This window comes from Tyto alba, unplaced genomic scaffold (assembly GCF_018691265.1).
Source record: "Tyto alba isolate M040663 unplaced genomic scaffold, T.alba_DEE_v4.0 Super-Scaffold_21, whole genome shotgun sequence".
In the NCBI taxonomy this organism is placed as follows: domain Eukaryota; kingdom Metazoa; phylum Chordata; class Aves; order Strigiformes; family Tytonidae; genus Tyto; species Tyto alba.
The window spans coordinates 16,120,710-16,140,741 of record NW_024881295.1 but is presented as its reverse complement, the minus strand read 5'-3'; the positions used below and the strand labels follow the sequence as shown (position 1 = coordinate 16,140,741).

Below are 20,032 nucleotides of genomic sequence, written 5' to 3'. Positions count from 1 at the left end.
AGCTAATAGTGCATGCTCTCAAGTCTCATATGAGATACCCAAACCACGACAGATATATATCCAACTGCTAATACAGGTCATGTTCTGAAGTTCTACCAGGCATCTGAGAGATCTGTTTAATTCCTCCATCATTCAGTTTTACGTATAATTTCCTCCATCATTCAGTTTTAAGTATCATTTTTTCATTTGTTTTGTTTTTTTGAAAAGGGGGGAGGAGGGAAGAGAACACATATTGGATCCTATCCATTGTCCTAACTTATGCTGAATCATTGTACTTTAAGGAGTTATGAGAGCTTATATAAGATCTGGGAGCAACTGGTGGAATGGAAATGGTGATAATGGTGTGGAAGCAAATAAAATATTGAGGTTTGATAACAGAATATGTGACAGGTCCTTGAATCCAGATGAGATAGGTTCACACTTATGGTTGCTTTCATTTGATGTTTGTTCCATGATATTTCTGCAAAAGCCTAGGAGATTCTGTACAGTTCTTAGTTGGTGAGTATCATCGTGAAATCTCCACCATAGTCCATATTCATTAGTTCCTTTGTTGGTAATATCTGAATTCCCCTCTTATCCCTATAGGTCCAGTTTATAAGTGTAAGCTTGAAATACATTAACAGTTAGTATATGACAGATGAGCGATCAGTATTATTTATGTGGTACTTGTTATCAGGCTAACAGAAGCTGTTTGTCTCAGTACATGTCAATCTGGTACTTTGTATTCCAATCACCACACAAAAGGTTGGGGAAGGCAGTGAGGTGGTTGGTCTGGTGCAAGTTAAGGGGTGTTTTTTTGAAGTGTTCCATTGAATCAAACAAAAGCTTCTCATTGGCTTTGACGGGTTCTCTATTTTTCAATGGTTTGCATTCATAAAATTTCCAGGAACTGACTCTGAAAGAAAGAGAGCAGCTGCTTCTTCCCTTTTCTTTATCATTTGAGTAACCTGTGTATGTTCCTGAAGTCTAGCTGCCCAACCTGGCATGTGCAGGGAGGTACTAGACTTGCTCAGCAAATTGCTTAATCCCCAGGAGCTGCAGCTGAGGGTCTTTTAATTAAGCCAGTTCCTTCACTCACGTGATTGATTGATCGATGTGCCAGGTTCTAATGGCCAATCCTCTCTTTTTCTTCCCTTTGACTCTTACAGTGAGCATGCCCACCAGTGAGACCGAGTCCGTGAACACAGACAACGTCCCTGGAGCAGATATTGAAGGCGAAAACTGCGGTGCTAGGCTAGCGTGAGTACATACACACAGATATATATATGTAGGGGTTGGATTGATCTTGGTGGGTTAAAGACAGGGCAAATGTCAGGCTTTTTAAGGGGAAGAAAACCCCACAGTGAGTGAAAGGAGAGAGTGCAGAAGATCTATTGATCCCAGTTCTTATCTTAATTGCAATGTAAATTCACTCTGGACATTAGTGGAGAGCCTCTGGGTTTACATAGATGTAAATAAAGCACAGAATGCCCAGGATAAACAGATCTGGTTTTGCATAATAGCTAAAAGAAGAACTGATGAATAACAGTGTTCTTATTTTTAAATTCCTCTTCAGTGATAGATAATCAAATACAGTAAAAGTAGACCAAAGAGTGGAAATGACTGGTCTATTTTAATTTCTCTAATGATTTTTGTACATTTTACAGTGTCTTGTAATAGAAATACATGGATGATAACTCCCATCCCACAGCCTGAATTACACCCTTCAAATGCTGATCACAATATTGTAGTGGCAAAGAAATACATCAGTTAGGAAGGACTGATGCCCTCTTGATGGAGATGCTCAAGAGCCTGTGAGATAGCACTTATGCAATAACACATTATATGGTATATTTTCTAGCATCAAGAGATGCTAAAGAGAGCAAGAATAGGCAAGAGGAGTGTTTTCTTCCCTTTTGCATCACTTGAACAATAATGGACTTTATGTTGTGGGGGAATATGTTAGTCCAAATTTCCTTGAAAAGTAGGCTAAGCATAACAGTGCTATAGCTTGTACCATGTTAGAGTATTTTGAGGCTCTGTCCTGTTCTTGGTCGTACCTTGAGCCCTTCATCATTGGTCAAATGCTCATCATAAGTACATAAGAAATGCTCTGTTTTGTCAGACCTGTGGTCCAGCTGGCCCAGTGTTCAGGTCCTAACAGTGACAAGAGTGCAAGTGCACAAGCCTGGCCATTTCATACTTTCCAGTCTGCTTTTACTGCTCCCAAACTCATGTTTATTGGATTAGAGATGTTAGAGGGCACACTCTGCTTTTTGCCTTTAGTGGCCATTTGTGGAGGTCCATGGATTTTTCTGAACCCACTAAGGCTTTCTGCCCTCACAGTCTTCTGTGATAAGTTTCAGAAGTTCACTACCTGCTGTGTAGACAAGTACTTTCTCATATCTGTTTTAAGCTGATCTGCTACTACTTTCAGTCAACATCCTCTCCTTCTAATACTGTGATATTTGGTGATCAACAGTTCCATATGCAGCTTATCTATCACTTTCATGACTTCGTAAACCTTGATTGTATCTCCCACACATGCCCTTGGCCCTCTCCTCTGCAAACTGAAGAGGAGGAGATCTTATCTGCATTACAAGATGTGATATGTGGAATATGTTGTAAATTCAATCTGCTTTCCTGTAAGTGTCAGCCAGCAACTTATCCCAGGAGAAATTATTTGTGATAGCTTTCCTTCACCTGCCTGCTGTTGTCTACCTGCTGAGTCTTTTAGTTTACATTATGAACTCTTTCTGAAGGAACCAGGCTAGATCTGTTAACAGCACTGAGGCAGTTGTAGCCTTTCCTTTATGTCGTGGTTTGAACCTGGTCGGCAACCAACCACCGCAGCTGGTCACCCTCCCCTCCCCCTCCCCACCTGGGAATGGGGGAGGGGATTAGAGGGGTGAAGGGAGACTCACAGGCTGATAGGAACAGTTTAATAATGGCAATAAAACAAGAACAATGATGATGATAGGAAAAAAGGAAATATATAAACAGGCAATGCACAATGCAATTGCTCACCACCCGCTAACCAATACCCAGCCCGTTCCCGGCCAGAGACCCCGAGATACCAAGATCCCGCAATCGCAATCCCAGAAGCGAGAGAGAGCCCCTGTTCCCAACCACCCCTCCTTTATATAGTGAGCATGACGTGCCATGATATGGAATATTTCATTGGCCAATTTGGGTCTGGTGCTGTGGCCGTGCTCCCTCCTTGCTCCTTGTGCCCTTACACACAGGCAGGATATGGGGAGTCGGAGAGTCCTTGAAATCTTAGTAGCAGCTGAAAACATCAGTGTGCTATCAGCATTCTTCTCATACCAAACCCAAAGCTAAATCCAAAACACATCACTCATCTAGTCTCTGAAAAGGAATATTAACTCTATTTCAGCCCAAACCAGGACACTTTAGCACCCCACCAAGTTGCTTGTGCTCTTGTCACATCACAGGAATCAGCAGCTGGATATGTGACCACTTCTCCCAGCTGGATCCAATTTGGAGAACCAGCTCTCTTCTGCAGTTATGGTTCCCAACACAATGGGTCCCCTGGTGATACACAGTGCCAACAACAATGGCAACTGTTACTATAAAGTTGCATATATTTTTAATATTACAGCTTGCATTCATTTAATGTCCTTAATCCCAAAGGAACCTAAAGCACTTTATGAACTGTAAATTTAGGGATTGTTTTCACAGTGTTAGAGTTCAGCCACCTTCAGGGTAAAATGTGACAGGTGGTTAAAAACAAAGGGCACAAGTGTGTAAGGAGATGTGTGAGGGTTAGCTTGTTTTGCACTGAAACTGCATGGGGAATTTTGGCAAGCAGAATATAATTATCTTAGCTGGAATGTGGCCAGGAGATTTGAAGTTAAACCCAACTCTGAACATAATCATGACTTAGAATGGAGTTTACTTAAAATAGCCCAACGTTCCCACATGATAATGGCAGTACTGTGGTCTGGCACTGTGATCACTATACTCCTGGCATTAGGAGAAGGGATGGCTACGTCCAACACATTTTAGGGAAGAAGACATAAGAAAATGACAGGAATAACAGAGCTTAATTTCTTCTTCCCATGTTGTAAATGTTAAAACAAGTCCCTAAGTTTCACCAGAGCAGGACATGTAAGATTCATGGAGATAAACAGTTTCCTTGCCATTTTCCACTTCATTTGAAAATGGGTGATATATAGTAGGGGAATTTAAGTCTGTTATTGAGAAAGGGTTTTTTTACCTCTTATCCAAGGACAGTTAAGATCCTCAAGGCTTCACTCAGATTGCTTTTAATCTCTCAGAGATGGATAGGCTTCTTCATTCAGGAAAATGAATGGCTGTATCACTGTATTTGAAGTTCTGGAGTGAGATAGAAATTTTGCCAATGCTTCCTGCTTTTGTAAAATGTTTCAAGCTTGTGGAGCTGAAAATTCCTTAGTGATGGGTAAATTCAGATCTGCCTTTGCTTCTGAGGCTTGGAATCCCTTCTGGTTTGTTTTGTTACTGGATCACACACTCAGGCAAAGAGAGAAATCAGTTTTCCTGGTTTCAGGAATTATTAAGTTCTTCTCACTGAGCCCTCATTTAAAGCCCCCATAGGACAATATTCCTGCTGGAATATATAGAATGTAAGCAAGGATTTATTCAAATGAGTATTTTCTTTTTTTTGGAACCTGACTAAGAGAATCAGACTTTGGCCCAGTGTTCAAGAATAGAGATAATTCATGTGGGAAGTCAGTTGAACTTTTCAAATAAGCTCCTCAATCTAGTAGTAGTGACTTTGAGTAAGTATTAATAATTATAGTCATGCCATCCTGATTTACTCTAGTTGAAGATTAGACCCAGACTTTTGAGCAGTCATCTGCCCTCTGGATTTTACTTTTACAGTTGAAATGGCTAGACACATTTTCTGTTTGATTGCTGAGTTTCATCTATTGCAGATGAGTACTCATTTTTACCAGCCCGCTAAAATCACCTAGTGGCCATGAGTCCCCATTGCCTTGCTATAAACACTTTTTTTTCCCAGAGGGCAGAAGCTGCACTGGGCAAGCTACAACCACACATGACTAAAGCAACAGGGAGATTTCAAGTCAAAGGTAATACATTTATTTATTTAGTGGCATCAGGCTGCTAGGGCATTTAACCACTCCAGCACCACCACTATGCTTACAGGCTGAGCTTGCCATCAGAATGTGCTCATGATAAAAGGAAAAAAGTACCCAGGGGACTGAAAGAAAAAGCATTTTTATTGAAGGTAACTTAGAATTACTAACTGTTCTCTCTGTTCTTCTAAAAAGCTGTAGAGCTTTGAAAGACTGAATCTGTGAATGACAGAAAGATCTGCTTGAGAAGCCAGGCTCAAGCATACTTTTTGGAAAAGTAAATCTTCCCTGACAGCCTTTCTCAGCTCCACAGAGACATATGCTATGTGAGATCAGGAAAGTACCTTTCAAACACAAGATATCTCCAACTGATGCATTGTCTCAAAGAAGCTTTGTTTCTATAGTATCCATACTATAGAAACTGCCTTCATCAGCTGTGCTGTCTGGACCAATGCCAGTCCTCAAACCAGCAGAAGGAGTTTCAGGAGGAATCTAACATCTACTCTCTCTTTGCTTATTGTGTAAATCCTGTTTCTTAGAACTAAAACAAGACAAAAAATAACTCATTTGTATGTATTCCTGCTGTAATTCTGCTGCCATCAGGAGAGCTGTGGTAGGGAGTTGTTCTCTTCCTAAGATGGGTGTTAGCTTGATCAGGCATCTGAATTTGAAAAAGGTCTTGTAGGGTTCCACAGGACATTGAAAAGTGTCCCACAACTTCCGCAGTATATCATCCCTGTCATGGTATTGCCTTGTACTGCACTGACATCTGCCCTGCAGTAGAAACACAACAGCTTTTATCCTCAAGGACAACACTTGGAAGTGGAACTTATCTTTTGATGTGGTTGCAGCTTTAATAACCTATTGCCTCTGGGTACAAAGAAATGTGTTTCCTCTGCAGCAAGCATCAATGGGATAAACCCAGAACTAGGAGCAGTGGGATTCTATTTACAGGATAGCCTTATATCCAGGAATTCCCAATAGCGAGTAATTTCCCTGAGCCTCTGTGGTTACTGCTGTGCAGGACTTAGATTCCTGAGGACAGGCTATTGCTTGTAATCAGTAGTAATCTCTTCTGTGCGGGATGTCAGCATATATAATCTTCCAATACAACTAGAATGTTAATTTTCTAATACAACCATACAGATCTGGAGTGCCACAATAGAGCTTGCTTTTATACATATGTATTAGCTAAAAAAAAAAAAAAAGACCTTTGTGAAAACTAATGTTCCATAGAGCTGCAATAGAAGAATGAAGCACTTGAGCTCAAAGGGAAAGAGAGCTTAAAATTATCTGCTTTCATTGAAACAATAAGCCACTTGGCATTTTCACCTTGGCCAGGAATTCCATACATTTGGGGGACAGTTCAATTGCTTCTCCACCAAAGAGGGTTAAAACAATAAAGCAGGATAAAACAAAGCAAACAACCTATACTGGCTTTTCAACTGAAAACAGTGTGTCCTAAAAATATTGTGAACAATGGAAGCTTTCTCTGGCAGCTGAACCATCAGTGATTTTCCCTGGGTGCTTTTCTGGCTGGGAAAATAATTCCTATGCAGTTCTTGCAGTAATCAGCATAAGAACCAGTGGTAAAGGCGAAAGAGTCAGTTTGCTTGCATGTTTGCTGTAGTTGCTGCTGGTTTTCACCTAATGAGAAGATAGCCTCCTTCTGTGAGGACCAAAGTGCCCACCACATCAGGAGCAGTGGTAAGAAAAGTCTGCCAGAAGCTCTGAAACCACTGCTGACTTCAGCAGGAAAACACACAGGATCAACCCTTATGTGTCAGCCTCAGCCACTGCTCTCCAATTTATTATGAGCAAGGTGCTTTTGATATTCACAGTCAGCTCTAGATACATGTCTACAGGACAATAGCATGCCCTTGTGGAGGAGGAATTCTCTTCCTACTTTTGATTCTGTGACAGGCCTTGCCTGTGACTTGCCACAGGGAGGGCAAGATTATTCACTAAATGCTGAAGTGCTGGCCTATTTTCCCAGACTGTAAAAAAGCCTGTTGAATAGCAAACCAGCTCAAATTTAAGCTAGACGGGTCCAGTTTTCTGAAGGATGTTCTGTAGATTCTTACTGCTGCTGGCCAAAAGCCACCTCTCTTAAAATCAGCAGTTTCCATCATGTCAGCACGCTCTCCAGTCCTTCTTCAAGAAGGGCAAGAATGTAAAAAAAAAGAGAAAAGGCATCACTCTGTGGATTCTGCTGAAATTCAGTGATTGCCTCAGCAGGAGGATCTCAGGCCACATAAGAACACAAGTTCTTCAGGGCCAGTCATCTGTTCTGCTTTGCTGGAAGCTTTTAATTAATGGTCAGAAATGAGAAATGATCGTTGCATGTCCCTGTACAACTCCCCAGTGTTAATTGTGTTGTACAGAGGATAGCAGGGAAAAGGATGGAGGCCCGCTGCTTCCGTGTGAATCACAGAGGCATAGCTGAGAGTAGAACTTAGCTCTAACACTTTATTAGGGTGAGAGACTATCAGGTATGCATCATACATTCCTGAAAATGTCATGTCACTCACTACATGCACTTGTCCCAGTAATATGTGCAAAAAAGACCCTAGGGTGGGTATCTTCAGGAATGGCAGTATCCTAACAAGAAGCAATGAAATGCCATCAGCAAGAATAGAGAGGGAAAAATGTTGTGCTGCTTGACCAGTAACTGCATGAATGTACCATATTGCACCAAAACAGAATCAGTATCACACCAGGACTGTGTTCCCACTGTTCTAAAATCTGTAAGATATGCACAGTGCAGCTCTTTGGATGTTCCCCTGCGTTATGTATATCATAGGCATAGTAAGTACATTTCTGTGTTGCTACTTTTCTGAGAGCTTTTATGAGTATCCAAGGGCTTTTATAAATCTTCATGAAGATAGTGAACTATGGGTGGGACCATGTAGTCTAAAAGTAGTTGTGACCAGCATGTCAGGTAATTTCATGGTCATGTTTCATAATTTCTACACCCAGGAAAAAACTGTAACATGGCCTTTGTCATGCTTGGAGACCTACAATATTTTTCCAGAGTTGGTTGTTGTGTGTACAATTACATAAAGTCCTCAATCCCTGTTATACAGGAGTGTCACATCCTTCATAAGTGCATAGTTTCTCTTCTCTGGTCTCTACCACGAACAGTGAAATGACTTCATCTCTCAGAATGAGGGATATCTCACTACATTTGAATTATGCTGATTATCTTGAGTTTATGTTGATAAAATCTTTACATTTCACTGTCTTATCTGTATATGGTACCTAACTATGTAAGGTTAGAAAAGTTTTAGAGAATTTAAACGATAGCTAGTCAAACAGTAAAAGTCTGATTTTTGTGTTTGTCTTTCTAAAAGATAATCTGAGTTACATTGTTCCTATGATAAAACACTTGGTAGTGATCTGAAATGGTTTTCGTATAGGCTCCTGTACCATAATTTTAAACAATAGTTTCTGAAGACATTCCAGAGCTGTACACAGATGGGGACACTCTTTCTCCCAATGACATAAGTCTCCCAGGATACCAAGGATGCAAGAGATCCATGTTTAAATTCAGCAGAGAATCTGGTCCACCCTGAACCCCTGGCAAGTGCCAGTTTGGAATGTCACAAAGAGGCCATGGCAAGGCCCCAAATCCAGACTATTTGACAGCCCCTAGTGTTGCCATGTTTTTATATGATGTAGTTAACCCTGGTTCTGAAAGACAAAAGGTTCTTGATCATAAGGGTCATTTGAAAATTGTGCTTTGGATTCAAGCATAATGTTTTAAGAATCTGCTATTGGTACAGTTTGTGTTTCCAAAATTCCATTTCACTCTTGGATTCTGTCTCTAAATATAAATCTCTTCCTCCTTCCTTGTCCCGTTCTATATATATAACACACCCACATATGATAAAGCCTTCTGCCATAGCAGTAAGGCAAGGAGGGGTGGGGGGAAGGAAGGCTGTAGCTAACCTGTGGGAGCACTGAATGCACTTGGCTGCTGCTTATAATGCTCTAAAGATATAATTATCACATGCGTGATGAGTACTACACCTGCCACATCTCTTTTGCTTAAATAAATAAAAGATTCCTTAAATGCCACACAGCTCCCTTACTGAAAAACCATTAGCCAGAGAGGTCACCAGAGGACTTCAAACTCCCTGTCCTTCACCTTCCACCAGGCAGGTTCCCCATGACATCTCTCTTGCTCTCTTTTCCTCCTCCCTCACAACCTTTTCCTATGAAAGACCTCACCATCTCCTTTTCAGTGCCCATCTTTCTCCATTGTCAATTTTTCTTCTTTTTCTTTCCTTTGTCTTTGTCTGAGCCTTCTTTCCTGTTGCCTGTAAATCTGATCCATGACAGTTTGTAGGTAGCATTTATCAAGCAAACATGCTCAGTGAGAAGTTGGGATAGCTTTAATACTAAGGATGTGCTTTGTAGGTGCTTCACTCACCATCCTTGTTAAAGCTCTGTTTGTCTCTGCAGCATAATTTAACATTCTGTTCAGCCAGTGCATTGTTTCTTCTTTATCAAAAGAATTCTTGCATGTGTCTGTAACCACACTGCTGCCTAGTATGTGGCCTAAACAAGCTGCCTGTGACACAGCAGGAATGATGTATTCAGTGGAAAGCCTTTTTTTTTTGGCTTGGACCATCTGCTGGTGAAATGTTCCTATCACTAAGATCTCTTCCACATAAGGAAACTGACCCATCACTGATTACTTGTCAGTGACCAATGTCCTCAAACAGGGACATGACCATTTTTAAGACTGCTACAGAAAGCAGTGTTAGATGCTTTGAGAATTACTTTGTCCCATGTCTACTAACAGTGAATCCATTTTTAAGCCAGTACAGTAAGACCTTTGCTGACTGTTGTCAACAATGAATCACTTTCCTATCATAGAGGGAACCTTAAGAAATGCAGAAATATCTTGTTCATAGCCACTCCCCAGATTCTCATTTCTTCTGTTATTGGTAGTCAATCTTGCAGCTCCCCAAATCACCTCTGACTAATGTCATTGCATCCACATACCTTTATTTCTCTCTGTGCACCATAATGTATGTACCAAAAGACAGCCAAAGGGTTCAAAGGCCTTACAGGACATGTGTCAATCAGAGCAAGGTAGTGGTTAGAGAACTGGGGTCTATCTCTAGCTTTGCCTGTGACTTCTTGTAAAAGGCTGATGATATTATTTAGATAAATAAATCTAAGTGCATGGAATTAGATATTTAAACGCATATATATATATTTGTAACATGGCCAAATTTTCAGGAATGCTTAATTTCCAAAATTTCATTGATAACAACAGAATCTGTTATTGTTCAGACCCTTTTGAATTCAAACCAATTTACATAGATAACAAAGACAAATAAATGTTAGTATCTAAATTTGAAAATATCCACCATACACTGTTTTGCTTCAATTGCTGGAAAAAAAAAAAAAAAATCATTATTTCCCCTGTTCACAGGCTTCATAATGTGCTTATATATCCTGAAGTGCCAGGTGATGTGGGAAAGCAACAAGTCTGTCCGTATAAAATCATACATATTTTAATATAAGAAACAAACCTAGTGACTACAAAAAAAAAACAAGTCACACTTGAAAAATAAATTTTGCCCCTAGCATTAGGCCAGTCTTTTACCCATAAGAAGAGCGAGTTCGCTGATGTCTGTAGGTGGTAGAATCCCATAATTGCATAACTGCTGCTTCATGACTCCTGCCAAAGAACAAGGTTTGTATATCAGGGAATACTAGCCATGCCCAGTGCCTGCGTTGACTTACAGGGGATTCACGAGGAAAACAGCATCCATTAAAAAAACGAACTGAGCTTAACTTTGTTTATTTCTATTGCTATTTTCATAAAATCCTCAGAGGTGTGGTACAGCTTCAGAGATTTTAATGGCAATTCTTATTTTTCAGGCATCGGATCTCAAAATCAAAGTTTAGGTAAGTAAAACTGACTTTTGCTTTTCCTCGTTTCCACTGGTTTTGTTCCTTACTTTGTAAAGTGGTTTACTCCTGTATCTGTGGGACACAGTGGTGATTCTAGGAGATATTGCCAAACTTGTCAAATTTTAATCAGTCATCTACCAAAAATCATGATCCTTTTTCTTAGTTTCATACTGAAATAAAGCACAGGGACTACTGACAGTATTTCGCTCAGAAGTATCTATCTGATTGCTACCTACATATCTCAAGCCATAAAATATAAAGGCAGGAAAAAAAAAAAGTTCAACCACATAATTATGCTACATCCATCAACATCAACCCTGTCAGCTCAAGGTTCTCTTTCCTACACTTCGTTGCGCTACTCTGCTTTGCTTGATTGTAAATCTTTCAACTGATGAGGTCTGCATTTATTTGTGAAATTCTCCCTTTCACCATAGGACAGGTAGAGTTTTGCTGGTGGTATTTATTTTTCTGTTGACCTAAAGCTTTTGTAAGTGTGAAGCAGTCCTCAGGTGGTCATCTGTGGGTCTCCATTGGAAAGGCTGACTGAACTCAAGGAACTTGGTTGTTGACGTCCCAGTCCATTTCTTCCTCTTCAGTAGGAGGAGCCCAGCTGCCTTTATAAGTCTGAATTCAAAGCCAGTTTTATAGAATACTAAATTAATTTTTAGAATAACTGGAACAAGTGAGCAATTTTGTCCTTCATCTTACCTAAATGATGAACAGTAATGTAAATTCAGGAATGTGCAGATGTGTACATACTGCCTATCTGCATCGCTGTGAACATTGTTGTATACGTGATCACATTCCTGCAATTTGTGGATTTATTTGTATGTAGGTGTAAGCACAAAAGAAAACTTGTATTATCACATGGTCACGTGCATGCACATTTGTGCACAAGTACACACAAAAGTGTGTCAGATTGCTTATGATTTAATGACAGCATGAACGTTTAAGTGTTTTACCCATTTTGAAAGCTGGAAAGATCATTTCTTGCCCCGAGTCCACTGCAAAACACACAACCCTTATCAAATGTTTATGCTAGCTAGACTGGTTGCCTTTATAAATTGCATAGCTAAAACAGCCTGGATTTGATTACCTGTTAAAATATTGTTGCAAAATTCTTGGCCACTGTGTAATGTTCACATTGCCTGGCTTTAGTTCATATAGATGCTGGACCCTGACCTCAAGCATGGCTATAGTTCATCACTGGAAATAATACATAAGAGAAGACTAGCCAAGAAGAATTCTCTCCTACTGTAATGTTGTCCTTAGAGACACATGCATGCATGCACACACACACATATATGTATATGATATCTATATAAAACTATTAGATTTATTATACAGTGGCAAGTGTTGCCTGGAAACTGGTTGCTATGCAAGTTAAACTCTGAAGAGTAGGAGGTGTGTAATTAGCTTTAAATATCTTCTGTGGTTAGTAATTACCCTCAGAAATCAGTGACACAAGGGGATGTGTTCATGGAAGGCAAACTTTAAAAGGTCTGTTGATTAGCGAATGGTATCTTTAGTTCTGGGCATGAAGGTGAGATGCTGAGGTCCCCTAAGTTTTCTTTTTCTGTTCAGAGTGAGCCCTTATAATGGGCTTACTCCTGAACATTGCTGAATGTTGGAAGTGTTCCATGGATTCTATTTGACCTCACCTCTCCAAGGGCTTAATCCAAAGGTCTGTGGTATATAATGGGTATCTTTTCACTGACTATCCTGAGGCTAGGCAAGGTCCCACTGCAGGCCACAAGAATTAAATATGAGAAGAATAATTATTTTTCTGTGAACTGGGCTAAAAAACTCTCGGGGTAGTTGCAGTGGATGCCTTTATCAGATTAAGACATTGCTTGAAGAGGTTTATTCAACCCTAAATGTTGCAAATTGTTTTAGGATTGACTTTATTCCTATAGCTAAAGGAAGGATGATCACAACTGGCAACTCAGATGAGAATGAGAGAACATTTCTCCGGGTGAACTTTAAAGTTATTCTCTACCACTCTTGAACAATAAATCAAGACTAGTCTCTCTTGACAGAGATTTGCAATAGCCCAAGGATGCCTATCTGAAAAGGACTTTTCTTTTCCCAATTTTTCAAGTCGCTACTGGCGCCGATGGAATCGATTCTGCAGAAGAAAGTGCCGTGCAGCTGTCAAGTCCAATGTTTTCTACTGGTTGGTGATCTTCCTTGTGTTTCTCAACACCCTTACCATTGCCTCTGAACACTACAACCAGCCAGACTGGCTCACGGAGGTCCAAGGTGAGGAGAGGCTGATGGTTCTGTTTATTGCGGTCAGTGTCAAAAAAGGAGGCTGAGGGAGGAGCTGATGCATTAGACCACACAATGTAAAAGGGGAATACACAGATCCAAATAGTCCTCTGTCGGTGGAGGCTCTTAATACAATAAGATATCTGCCTACAGTGGGAGAATTTTCAGGGAAAATGTAAGTTCCTCATTTCCAGCCAAAGCAATGTTCCACTAAATATTATGCTAAATATATATTTGCAGTGACTGGATTTCCAATTTATGGATAGTTACTGGGAGCCACAGGTTCTCCAAGGTTTTCCCTGAAATGGTATTTATGATAAATTCTAGTTACCAGGGAGGTGAGGAAGAGTGATTTGTAAAGTTGTTCTGTCTGCAGAACAGTTGAATCCTCACTGGAGGTGAGAGCAGCTGAAAGGCTTAATTAAGCAACAGTAGGTAGCACAGCAGCTCTTCTATTCCCACTCTCATCTGCAGATGACAAGTGTGATGGGAGGTTGTGCACAGGAAGGCATGTCCCTGCCACGGAGGTTGTGTGGTTGTGTAATACATTGCAGCTGTATGTGCCATACATAAGAATCACTGTGAGCATCTTTGTAAAACATTTATGTGAATGAGATGCCCATACTTTTGAAGTTCATTCTTTGGCCCGAGCTTATATGAAGTTAACCTTTCAGACTGATCTGAGAAGTGGTTTCTTATAGGCAAGGGCTGATGGTTGGCTGTGGTGATCTTTTGACTAAGTTTAATTAATCTCTTTCTGTTTGTTTTTCATGAGACACTGCCAATAAGGTGCTGCTAGCTCTTTTCACGGCAGAGATGCTGCTGAAGATGTACAGCCTTGGTCTCCAGGCCTATTTTGTGTCCCTCTTCAACCGCTTTGACTGTTTCATTGTGTGTGGAGGAATCCTGGAAACAATTCTGGTTGAGACAAAGATCATGTCACCACTGGGCATTTCAGTGTTGAGATGTGTTCGACTCCTAAGAATATTTAAAATCACAAGGTACTTTTGTGCTTCTTTGGGAATGGAGGAGGGCTACTGCTCAATGCACAGCATATATAGGTACAAGTCACTCACATCCCCGTTTCTTCATTTTTTATGCCACTAATTTGGTAGTGAGTGCTAAGTTGACAGTTCTCATCTTCTGAAGTCTGTGGCAGGATGGGAAGATCTGTACAGACTGGATATCCCTGATGTGAGTTGTAAGGATGGGTGAGGAGTCTTGCATAATCAGGGGCTGGAGACACTCGATACCATGCAAATAGCTGAACTGAAATCTGGAAGGATGATGTGAGCTGAGCTTGGGTTCTTATGGTTCCTTACAAAAGACCAAGTGAAAACAAAACAGCAGATAGCCTTGTCACCTTTCCTGGTGCTTTACTGTGAGACAGGAGCCTGAAAGACTGCTTTGACCCATAACAACATTTGACTGAGGAGCCCATGCCAGTTCCAGTAGACTCAACGGTGGCCTGAGTGAGAGATAGTGTCAACACCAGCAGCTATAGGCAAAGGATGTTGCCAGCCCTTCTTCTTTAGAGAAGTCCATCATGATGCAGCAGCTTTATCAAGAAACTGGACTTTTCCAGACTCCGGTCTCCCTTCTTTTTCCTTTTCTTTCTTTCTCCTCTCCATCTGCATAAAGGCACAGTGTTGTCTATTAAACGGTCACTGCTTCCTGCAGTCAGATACCTCCAAAACACCAGCTTGGTTTGGCAGGAGTTTTTCAGCTTGAGGGGAGGTTGTAGGAGAGGAGAGATCAGTTCCCAACTTACCCAGATGGGAGCTCTTGGAACAAATCTACCCAAGTGTTCACCTGAAGCAGCACAGGGTCTGCCTTTTCCCATGCGAGTACCAGTCAGCACCTTATAAAAAGATTAACTGAGGTTATGACAGAGTGCATTTTCTGCAAGCTCAGCTATTAAAATGTCCCTAGAATTGCTATGAACTCCCCCAAAGGAAATTTCTGACAAATTTGAGATAAAAAACACAGCGTATGAGAAAAACAAGACCAAAACTGGAAGTCAGTCAAGATGGCAGAGCTGAGAGGCAGAAAAAACAACACACTTGGACTTGTGCATCGTACAAGATTTACCCTTAAAGCTTCTGAGCCTCAACTCTCTGGCAGGGTGGATGGTTTTCAGGGTCAGATGGCAGAGACAGAAAACCGGTTTACAGTCTCAGAGAGAGATGCCAAAGCAAGTCTACAACTATTAAAAAAAAGAAAAAAAAAATAAGGTAGTCTGTTTAAACTTGTGATCATAAAAGAGGGAAAAATGTTTCTGCTAACAAGAGTTTCCAGCGAGAAAGGTGTCTTTGTCCTTTCAGAAATAGTGGGGATCTCTGGTCTGATGACTGTTTTTCCTGGATCTTTGGGTCTGAGAGCTATCATCACTGAGTCCCAGGCTTGGTTTCTGAGGAAACCAGTAGCTGCTTCAGGCATTGGGTAATCAGATACACCCAGGGCAACATACCAATAGCTATAAAAGCATAAGCTTCGACATAGCATCCTGGAGAGGTCATTGTTTTTTCAAGACATTTCTCCACTCCTACACAAAATATACAATCCAGCTAAGAGAATTCTCTAATAGAAAGGCAAATGCTGAGAGAATATCATTAATACTTTAGGAAGCTTGGGCTAGTGGAGTACTGAAATATTCCTAAAGCTTCTGGCAGGGATGTAATGTTGGAACCAACCAGCAGTAGGACTAGTTATATTTACCTTAATTCTCCAGAAGAATCAAAATACAATTTTTCATGGAATCAAATGTTACCTGGAATAAGTCTCCTGCAATTTGTACACAGGTCTACGTGTAATGCACAGAGTTTAGGAATAACTCCTAATGAATAATGTATTAACTGGATTTTGCCTTCTTTCCTGTTCCTAAAATATTGATAAGTAGGTTGCAGTAGTCTCCGATTTATCTGTGTTTTTTAATTATTCATCATTTTCTTCATGATTTTCCCCTCTGTGGATGAAGTTCACCCTCATGTGGAAGGCCCTAGCCCAAGCCTCCAAAGCAGTATTTTAGGCCACTCATGTCTTACTGCAAGAGAGAACACTCTGGCATGAAAGCAAAACTTCTACTGCTGATGTTCTCCAGTAACATACAAATTTTTCTGTTATTCACTCAGCTCTAAATGCAATGATGATTTATTGATGATGTTATCAATACTAGTGGAATACATGACCCGAGTGTAATGATAATACAGAAAGATACAATCCTAGAAAGCTGGGAAGGGTAGCAGGGATGATAGTGTAATGTTTTATGTCAAGTATATATTCATGAGCAGTGACATGGGGATATACAAGAGATGGAAATAGTGATAATCAAGGGCACTAAAAAGGCACAAAGCAGGAAAATTACTCTGGTGAGAGTATATCAGTAGGTAGCCTAATCTTTATATATTTGTATGGATTTTCCATGGTAAACACCAAGCACAAACAAATTCTGGGTGCATCAAGATGATACACTTCTAGGAAAAACACAAATACAGCTCCCTGATAAAATAGAAGCAAATAAAGACACCATCAGATGAACTAAGCATAATTTTAGAAACATTTAGAATTTCAAAAGCAAACATTTCTTCCAAAATTATAAATACTCTTCAAAATCATTTAGTCTTGTACATTAGTCAAGCAGACAATAAAATCTGTTTGTTTTATTCTCCCTAATTCTTACAGGGCTGTGCAGAAAATCTCCCTTTGCTATGAGAAGACAAATTATTTTCTCCTTATAAATAGTCCTTTACTGCTTTAGAAATCCTGATATTTAGTCCTTTATACTTAAAAAATAATTTATTTGCAACAGGATACTGAAATTTGATATTTTATACTTAATCCTGCCACTAGATATGTCACTGTTAACTGTAGGAAGGAGAGACAGGGCACCTTTTTTTTGGTACCTGCTTTCAAAGTGGTTTTATATTGGATGAACAGTGTGGGAAGCTTTCCTACAATGAGACTGCCAGCTGTTGCTACTGTTTTAAGCTCTGCATCTGTGATTGCCATTATCATAAAGACATACTGGAAGACAATGGAGAGGAGAGGGAAGGGGATAAAAGAACACATTAAGTTTTAATCCAGTTCTGCAATCTGCAATTGATTTTTGTGTAAAATGTTGAACAAATCATTTAACTTCTTCGCAGCAGTCCTCCATTTTGAAACAGGGATCACAATCACATCCTACTCACTAGGCTTTTGCAGTGCCTCATTCACTGGCATCTTCAAGAGTCTGAGATCTGCAAGTGGGAGATTCATTTCCCTTTAAATCCAAGGCAGCAGCAATGCTTTCTCTTGTACTCGCCATTATATGCTGCCTGGTCCAAAACCTCCGATTCCATCCAGCAGTGCCATGAGTTTTATTGTAACTGTTTTTTCTTTGAGGTATATTAACCAAAGAGGACAAAGTAGAGAGACTTTTTCTCTACCTGGGATTCAACCATTTCTGACTTTAAAAAGCCTTGTGTTCCATTGAGTTAACCCCAGATCTCACTTTGAGAGGGTGTTCATGTTAGTTTTGCAGCCACCTGATGTGACAGATGGTAATCTCAGGTCAGGCTTCTAGGGCACTAAGATAAGACAATTGTTATTTTCACATCATAGTCAAGTCAAGCCTTCCTTATCCTCTCCTTTTTCTCATCTTTTTTCTCCTGATTGGTTTGTTTACTTTTCTAATGGTGCTGTATTTCTAGCCAGCACTCAGTACACAGATAAGGCAGCACTAATCTTATCACCAGGTCATCTCAGTTAATTGCTTTAAGTTTGATAAGTACATAAGAAACTGAATCTCAGGTATTGAACCATTTGTAAGAAATGCAGAGCTGATAAAAGTCTGTTCAGTTGCGCTCTGAGGTAGCAAGGTGTTTTAAGCTTAAAGTGAGTCACTGAGACTATTCAGATGCGTAATAGCTTTACTCTATGCAGCTTAAGGGCACTGCTAGAAGGACCTAGAAAATGTGTGTCCTGACTGACGTTGGAGGACTTGGAGAGACATTTTGGACCTCATCAATTTCTGGTTTAAGGATGCTAAAGTCAGTCAAGTTTCATCAGAAATTAATTTTTCCCTTTTCCTGTGTCACTTTCCCTTCCTCCTAAGGTGTGAAAGTATGTGAGCCGTAAGCATAAACACAAATACAGCGAGCTGTTACATTGCACATTCAATGTGGATATTTGGTGGCACTGAGCCCACAGCTTCCGTGCTCTTACCTTTGCTCTGTAGTGTTTTGTTGCTCATCTCTTTAATTGCAGTTAAACTTTAAAGCATTCTAGTTTTCTCTGAAGTGCTAAAGCTGGGCTGGAGGGAAAACATCACAGTTCTCTTTGAAGCTCAGCCCTTGGAGATGAACCATTTGCTGAACTTCAGAGGACATGGCGATGTCCCTCTGCAGATCAGATCGCTAACCTTCACAAAGTGTTTGGGCTGCTCAAGCATTCTTGTCTTGCATGGGACAAGAAAAGTCTTCTTTTTACACTGACACTTTAAAAATATTAATTTAACTGGGATTTTAAGAACCTTTTGACTCTAATAACTACACTAATAACTTCAGAAAAAGCGTCTACATTGAAGGATCAAGCATGTCTGCTGTCCTTCCCAAGGGGAACTTTTATCTCCAAGGAAAATATGGCTAGAAATTCAGAGTCTTCTAAGGAAAGAAAGGTTCAATGTTACGGGCTCTGGGAGAAGGGAGTGGAGGATGTTGGCCATGGTAGAATCTCAGAGCATGGTGGTAGGCCACAAGAGATGGTGGTAGGAGGAAGACTTATTGATCGCAGGCAAGCATTACTGGCTTGCTGACCTGTGAAAGATGTTGAAGCTTGCTAGTAATGTGCATTCAAAATTAGGTGATTGTAAAATGACAGCTAATCTTCAGTCCACTCTGAAAGCTCTGTCAGACTCAAAACTGCATAAAAGAGAAGAAGTCATGACCAGCTAAGCAGTAGACTAGGAGTGGTTGAGCAGATGCAAATGCAAGACTGAACTGGAAGTTGTTTCATGGGTTATGTGGTGGATTCTTCAGCCATTTTTTCTAAAGCATTTTTCCAACACATGGCTACTCTGCAGGCTGGCAAAGAATGCAGTCAGACTGACCTGCTGCAGCAGTGGTCCACAAAGGTGGACCACAGGTGGGTCAACAAGGGCAAGAAGATCCTTTCTCTGCATCATACATCAGCCTGCTCTGGGCACAAGCCTGAATACACTGGGAGAACAGATCTTAGCCATCCTCTCCCTTGAATGAAGCCCTTCCAAAATGTTCTGCAGCCTGTTTGAAGAAGTATAGTGGATTTGATACCCAAAAAAGCAGTGATGGGTATGGCCTTCCATGAGTGCAGGAAATTGGACTTTATGGAGGTAGATGTGGAGCCTCTTCTAGGGTCCATGTAAAAAGACCTTTAATATCTTTCTCATTCTGCTCAGTCTTAGAAAGCTTAGCAACCTCTATCTGTGAGTGAGCCCAAGCACATACTCACACACACCAGATTTTGAACAAGTTTGTATTTGCATCCAAACTGTCTCCCCATCTGCTCTTGTTAGTTATTACAGGCCATTCTCTGGAGTGAGGTATTCTGGCTGCCATAACATCTGTGAGTGTTGTAATGAGCTTGGTTAGAATGTAACTCACTGAAGCAGCAAGAACTAATCACCGTATATTGATATAAGATTTGCAGAGCCTTAGATGGAGAGTGCTACAATAATTTTCTGGGTGTGTGTATGGGGTGGGGGGTGGAGGGAATTGTGTATGTACATG

General features: G+C 40.5%; 1 protein-coding gene across 6 annotated transcripts in view; it reads left to right on the top strand.

Annotated features, from left to right (window-relative positions):
- Positions 1-20,032, top strand: part of CACNA1C (calcium voltage-gated channel subunit alpha1 C) — a 498,678-nt gene that overhangs the window by 371,962 nt on the left and 106,684 nt on the right. For all 6 annotated transcript variants that reach the window (XM_042795184.1, XM_032986290.2, XM_032986289.2 and 3 more), the window contains 4 exons: positions 1,149-1,239; positions 10,983-11,009; positions 13,117-13,277; positions 14,062-14,287. In XM_042795184.1, coding sequence (XP_042651118.1) covers positions 1,149-1,239; positions 10,983-11,009; positions 13,117-13,277; positions 14,062-14,287 — 505 coding nt within the window. The remainder of the gene's footprint in view (positions 1-1,148; positions 1,240-10,982; positions 11,010-13,116; positions 13,278-14,061; positions 14,288-20,032) is intronic.